This window comes from Papaver somniferum, unplaced genomic scaffold (assembly GCF_003573695.1).
Source record: "Papaver somniferum cultivar HN1 unplaced genomic scaffold, ASM357369v1 unplaced-scaffold_10, whole genome shotgun sequence".
Lineage (NCBI taxonomy): Eukaryota > Viridiplantae > Streptophyta > Magnoliopsida > Ranunculales > Papaveraceae > Papaver > Papaver somniferum.
In genome coordinates, this window is record NW_020618825.1 from 16211704 (window position 1) to 16218815 (window position 7112).

Here is a 7112-nt window from a genome sequence, read left to right on the forward strand (position 1 = left end):
GTGTTCATTATCTACCGATTGTGTTTAACTTTTAGTACAGAAAAATTGAATTTTTTGAATCAAGAATGATCGGTAGATAACAATCATTTTATCTATCGATTCTGGTTGATGTTCATCGTTTCTTAAGAACATCATCCATAATCGGTAGGTAAAATAGATTACTATCTACCGATTACGTTTCTGCAACTGTAAATCCAAGAACATCAACCATAATCAGTAGGTAAATAGATTGTTACCTACCGATTATGTTTCTGCTGCTGCAAATCCAAGAAAATTTCGGATCAAAATTTTGATTTCAAGTAATCTGATCCTAATTTTGGATCACAACTACCGATTATGGTCGCCCCAAAAATCGAAAAAAAAAAGAAAAAAAAACTACTGAATTGTTGTTTAACTTCCGGTTATTAAAGGTAATTTTGTCATTACAAATTTTTTTTTAAGGGGTGAACTGTATTTAAGTTTGGGTGACCCTATTTTGTTTTAGTGTTGGCCCCTAATTCCTTTTGAGTGGCCCCTAAAAATGCAAGGTTAAAAATGGGTGTTATGCAGTGTTTTTTTTTGTAAGCATAACCTGTCATGCATCTGCATAAAAAGTTACACACATTAATTTGATGTTGCATACCCTATCATGCATCTGCAGAACAAGTTATGCAGATTTATTTTATACAGAATCACACATGAGAACTAGTTATGCATACAAGAGATTTTCATACTCTTTTTCAGAGCATCTCCTTTTGCTTTCATTTGCATCTCCTTCAGTGGTTTGTCACTATCAGTTTCTTCTTGTTCATCTTGAACATCAACAGGTAAAATCACATTGAGGAGAAAATTATGTTAAAATCGAAGAAGAATAAAGTAATAACTCAAAACAAATTATGGGTATTCAGGATGAAACTCTTACCAGAAACAATTTTCTTTTCAGGTTTACTTTTTTTTTCTGGTTCATCATCGGCAATTACTGTAACAAAATTTAAGATTAAAAAAAAAAATTGGAAAAAAAAAATCAAACACTAACAGATGAAGCTAATGATAAATCTCTCCGGGTTTTTTCTGTTTCTTCGACTTCATTTTTCTTCATCTGAATCATCAAGAACAAAAATTAAAATTGAAAAAAAAAAATCAAATGTATCGAATGCATGCAAGAATAAGATCGATTAAACTAGTTTTAGTACCTAATTTCTTCTCTTTTGATTTCTGAAGACGTGTTTTTGTTGGTGTTTCATCCATTTTGGTTCTACTAAATTCTAGGGTTAAGGTTTTTTAGAGTTTGAAATTGATTTTTAGGGTTTGATCAACTTCAATCGTCGGTTTTAAATGATTGATTTGTTTGAATGATGTAGAAGAAAATCTTTGCAGGTACGTTACAGTGTTTATGGAGGAATAGGAATAGAAAAAGAAACTGGTGAGAAACAGATGAGGAATAAATGAGAAGAAGAGAAAAGAAACGGGTGAGAGGAATAAATGTTCTGACCGTTTTCGGGAGTTAATAGAACTTCCCAAAAACGTTGATGGGTAATTGAGGAACTCTGCACGTTTTTAAAAATTTTAAATAATGTTGGGTGCGACTGTAGAGAAAAGTAATTGTGGGCCTGGCGGTAAGAAAAAAAATAATTCTAGGCCTGCGCCTAATTTTCCCTTGCTGAATACATGTTCCTTGAGGTCCAGTTAGGGGTGAACATTTTATCCGTCATCTGCGGATTTAGACGAGACCAATCGTATTTGTGCGGATGGATGCCCAGATCTTTCGCTAACGGGTTGGGCGTGGATGAGATTTTTGAAATCCAACGGATTACGGATTAGACCCGGATACAACCTTGAATATCCGTTGGACATCCATACCCGTTAGATTAACGGTACTTATATAGTTTTTAGAAAATATATGGATAGTTTGGAACTTTTAAAGTGTTTACTTTGAGTGTTGTCCATGGCATTTCCGTATTTATATACATATATAAAATGTGTAGGTTCCATAAGAAGTCATCTATATTGGCTTTATTTTTTCATTATAAATCTTAACTAACACAAGTCCATTGGATTATCCGCACCCAATCCGTTCATCCGTGCATCTACTGGATGCAAAACCGTTGGATGTTAGATTGGTTGCGGATGCCAAATTTGAAATCCGCAGTGAATTGAATTGGATGCGGATGAGGTGAAAACCGGACCATACCGGTCCATGCACACCCCTGGTCCTATATACTAACTAAAACTTAACAGTTACATACTTACAGTTGATAAATACGAATTAAAACTTAGCAGTTACAGTGACAAATAAAAGCTTCTTGATGGATCCCATCTTATTTATGATTGATTGATGGGCTGGAGGTTACATTGAATGATGACAGTAGCTTGTAGTCGCATGGTCCATGTAACATCCGAAGGAAAACTAGGACAACTTTAGAGCAGACTTTCCTCCACGACAGCAACACTTGCAACGCCTTACAAATTTAGATTCACCTATGGCGCACTTGTTCTCGATCACACGCCCTCCTAACTCCGAACAATCTTCTTTACACCAATTTGTACAATCAACGCAATTTGAGCTTGGCATCGTAGTCTCTGTGTATGTATCTCCATTTTCACACTGATCGCTCGAAGGAGGTGTAGGACATGGTGGGGGTGGTGGAAGAGGAGTAGGAGGAGGACATGACGGGGGTGGTGGAGGAGATGCTGGTTTTACACAACAGCATTCACAACGAACGTTTTTACCTGAACGTGTGCATGTCGGGGATAACGCTCCGTGGGTGCGCAACGCAGCACACCCACCATAACAATAAGCTGTACAGACTAAGCAATCTGAAGTTGGACCCCAAACCTGAGTCGTGTATACATTTTTCTTAGTGTCACAGACGTAGTTATCTGTAGCAAGAGCTCCTGTATCTACTGCATAAAAACCACAAGATTGACTACAAAATTAAAACTTGACAACGACACCGATATTGAACTTAATACAGAGCTGCTAACTGGTGTATATGCTGGAAAAAAATGATAATTAAAACAGAGATAAAAATCACTTTTACGGTGGTACTTACCGGAAGGGATAACAGAGGCAATGACACTTGGGTGATCCCCAGAGGCGGAAACAAGAAGAACCGAAACCAGGAGGAACACAATATTATAAACAAAAATAAAACAATAAGAAGCCATTTTACTTGCTGAACTGTGATGGATATAGCAAAATGAGTTGGTTTATATATGATTACCGGAGAGGGCAACCCAACCCACCTAAACGGAATTATTGGTGTGCATTAACTTCTTCCCATCTACCCAATGGTGCACATGGGCACTCTGTGAAGTGGTTCAAATCTTTTATTGCGCGATTGAAGGCATCAAGTGAGCTGGGGTTAATCCATATCGTGAGATGGTGTAAGAATTTCTACGGAACTTCTTTATTGTGGGGTTTTTCTCGATCTCTTTGTGCGACGAGATTTGTTGTGTCTCGTGCATGGGTTTCCATGGCCTTTGGCTTTTAGAAGCTTCAATTGCTGATGCCACTTCAGCTGAACAGCTTTGTTTAATACCTTCCCTGGTTGCTTTAATATCTCCCATTGTATTGTAGAGAATTACCATCAATTCTCGGCCAAAATTGGATTTTTATAATCAAATTGGGACGAACGCATTTTCCATCTTCATGACACTCATACAGTGCATCATACATATCATGAGTGATTCAAAAGGTCTTGATAACATTTAAAAACAAAAGAGCAACAAATATAGTCTATGGAAAGTATCCAAAGATATATGGCAGATTGGCAGGTAACTGAAGTTTTATTTTAATCCAAATGTACTCATGATTAAGAGTGTGATTTGGGCATATACTGTGAAGAAGCCCACAAGGCACGCTTTCTTTTTTCTATAAACCAGAAATCTTCCTGTGCACCTCCATCAAGCCACGACTTTTGATGCTTCAAAAGAAAGAGTCGAGCATTTTGTGTTTGCCGTTGGTGTCGAGGTGGTGTAAGATTTTGAATGGCACTCCATTACCGTGGAAAATTAATAGGGGAAAAGCCACTTTTATTAGGGGAAGAAAAGCTGATTTCGGTCTAGGTTACTTGACTTTGGGCCAACATTGGGTGGATTCAAAATCAGCTTTCCTTGTCAAAGAAATAAAAAATACACTAGTCGTACACATCACGTTAAACCCTAATTTCTTTTTATTATTAAACACCGATTAACCAATCCTATCTAACATCCAAATTCTTAGATTATTAATTTGACCTCGAATGTGAAGAACTAAATCAGTGAGGACTGCATATATGTTGCAGAAATGGTAATGCGCTTTCTCTCAATTCCAATATATTTTGTGGTGAAAAACCTTTTCCTTTAAACTTGTAGCTTCATCAATGTTCAAACCCTGTTTAAAATACACATGTTACTGCACTGTAAAAAGAGAAAAGGGGGTAATCTAACTTTAAGCATCACATTTTTACAGTTTCATGAGCTAAACAGCGATTGTCTTATCTCATGTATACCCATCAAAACATCATTAAAGTTAAGATATCCGTACGACTCTACTACCCAATTTTGCATATCATATACGAATATATTCGATCCCTTGAGAAGTTATGATGTGAACTATAGATTTTAGTTTAGTTCTTGAACATCAGTAAAATAAAAAAAAGTAGTCGAGTCAGCTGCGTAGAATTTAGATGACAAAGATAACTACCAACACATAAACAGAGAGGATGATGTCGAAGTAAGCTCCAAAAAGAAAAGATAGATGAGGGGAAAGCTTATCATGAAATCCATCCAATATTGACCTAAAGTCAAATATTTTAGACCGAATCAGCTTTCCTTCTAGTAAATTCGGCTTCCCCTATTAACTATCATTACCGTGGGATTTTCTCTCGCTTCTTTATGTGACGACATTCGTCGTGTCGCGTGTGTTGGTTTGAGGGACCAATGGCCTTTAAGACTTCCCTTTTGTAGTCGGGCGCTTGATTTAGTCCACTTCTTTCACCGACTTTAACATCCGTCATCCATGAATTCAATTGTGGATCGAAACTAAAATAGAATTACCGCCATCAGTTCTCCACTTTCATTACCCTTTATCGTATTATAGCAAGATATTACCAAAAAATGTCTTCCAAAAGTTGATAATATTTTGATGTGTCGTGGCGGAGTGTGTACTGTCGGTGCTTGCTTTTAATGAACCTTCCAAATTGTTTCAATCTGGATATTTTTCAAATGGAATGCTAGATAACTAAAAAAAGTAAAAGACCGAAAAGACGTTACAGTACGATTATTGAGCAATCGTTGGAGCAAGAACATGGTCTTTCTTTTTAGTATAAGCTGAAATACTAATACGGATCAACCATTATTAGTCTCCTATTGGTTGGCAAACGTATTTCCACCCGCATCGTATGGTATGGAAAAGGCAATAAGGTGTGCGGAGAAAGCAATCTTTAGTTGGAACCCATTCCTAAGTTGTATATACGTTGGTGTTAGTGTCACAGAAGTAGTTATCTGAAGGAGCATTTGCCGACTCTACTGCATTGTAGTTGCAGGGAATCCTCAACTACACCTTAATGAAATCTATAGAAAGAATTCAAATAATCATCATAAAATTCATAAGAACATTCATTGGATTTTTCATTTGGATACAAAATAACAAGAAAACTCTAACTTGGAGAACAAACAATCTTTCTTTCTCCTAAATTCCTTGTCTAAACCAGTGTTCTGAAAACCGGTCCGGAACGGCCGATCGGCCCAGTGAATCAGTGACCCGGTCATTTTTCTGGGCTGGGCCATCAGTGACCCAGTAAATTTACTGAAAAACGGCTTTCATACTGAGAACCGGGTGACCCGGCAGTATCAACACGTGATTCAGTGGATCAAGTTCGATTCAAAGGGGTTGGTAATCCTGTAAATCTTGAAAAGAAAAATCAAAAGTCTTTTATTTCTTCACAATGTCTCCTGTTCAACTATAAGTTCTCTTGATTTAATATTGAAACACAGAAAAGGGGCAGAAATTAATAGATAAGTTATAGGAATATATTTTTACATTCCATTACAAAAACATCAAATGAGAAAAATACAATAAAGATTCACTGAATAAGAAGAAGGAAAATGAAGCTTTTGAGTTCTCGTTTGACGCCTGAAAGGGTATTCCCATCGTTAATCAAAACCTTTGGTAAGGAATCTTAGTGAGAGAAACGACCGGAGCATATGGTCTCTGTCAAGATTTTGTTTGATTCCGAGGGATTTTTAGATTTCCATACAAACAAATGTAAGGACCAAATGTCAATCACACCCTTGGGAACAAGGTTTTTAAATCGTGAATCGAATTGTAAATCGTTTTTTGAAATTTGCGAATCGATACTGTGGAACCATACAAAAACACTACATGTTTGGTTTATTTTCCTAGTTTTGGTTTTTGGTTCGTATATAGAGCAATAAAGTCCAATAAACAACAAAAAAATCAAGTTGGAACGCTGGTTCAAGGTCACTCCTGTTGCGCAGGAGGTCGTGGGTTCGAAACTGAATCCTTTCATTTTTTAAAAAACAACTTGGACCTTTGAATTAAGTTAAGAATCGTAAGTCAAACTTGGTTGACTACGATTCATGGGAAGAACGCGGACCTTTGAATTAAGTTAAGAACCGTAAGTCAAACTTGGTTGACTACGATTCATGGGAAGAACGCGGACCTTTGAATTAAGATAAGAACACGTAGGGTGGGTGAATAAGCCCACACCGCATCAACTAATTTGTTTTACATTTATATGATCGCTCGTCCTTATATAGGGTTTACATAGTGGATGACAACTAATAAAATCCTTATTTTCGGATCTGGCGTGCGTCTTAACGCACGTTTATATTGATTTTTTTCGCACGTGCTCTATAACATCGCATGGCTCTTCACACTTTTCTCGTGATTAAACTGACGGCATCCGATGCGTCATTCTGAATAAGTTGTACGCGATTGTCTTCGCTTGGTCTTGATAATCAGTACTTCGCATGCGTTATAAATGTGCGTTATTCTGTGTCTACATGCATAACACAACAAATTTCACTGCTTAATTAGAAATCTGTTTTGCTGATCTTCAAGAAAACCCAAAGTAAGATTAAGTCCCGGTTTCTCTGGTACCAGTGACCTGAGTTCAAAACTCGCC

General features: G+C 37.0%; 1 protein-coding gene across 1 annotated transcript; it reads right to left on the reverse strand.

Moving 5' to 3' along the window:
- Positions 1-1996: 1996 nt before the first annotated feature.
- On the reverse strand, positions 1997-3147 carry LOC113326063 (mulatexin-like). The gene is made up of 2 exons (XM_026573871.1): positions 3033-3147; positions 1997-2883 (listed from the first exon to the last, which is right to left on the reverse strand). The coding sequence occupies exons 1-2, from the start codon at positions 3145-3147 to the stop codon at positions 2387-2389; spliced, it is 612 nt and encodes a 203-aa protein (XP_026429656.1). The 3' UTR covers positions 1997-2386.
- Between the last annotated feature and the right edge of the window lie 3965 nt (positions 3148-7112).

Excerpts from the sequence above, each read along its gene's own strand:
- LOC113326063 (XM_026573871.1), bottom strand. The coding sequence starts at position 3,147 with ATGGCTTCTTATTGTTTTATTTTTGTTTATAATATTGTGTTCCTCCTG. Across the intron at positions 2,884-3,032 it reads TGCCTCTGTTATCCCTTCCG|TAGATACAGGAGCTCTTGCT; the intron begins GTAAGTACCACC and ends GTTTTTATGCAG.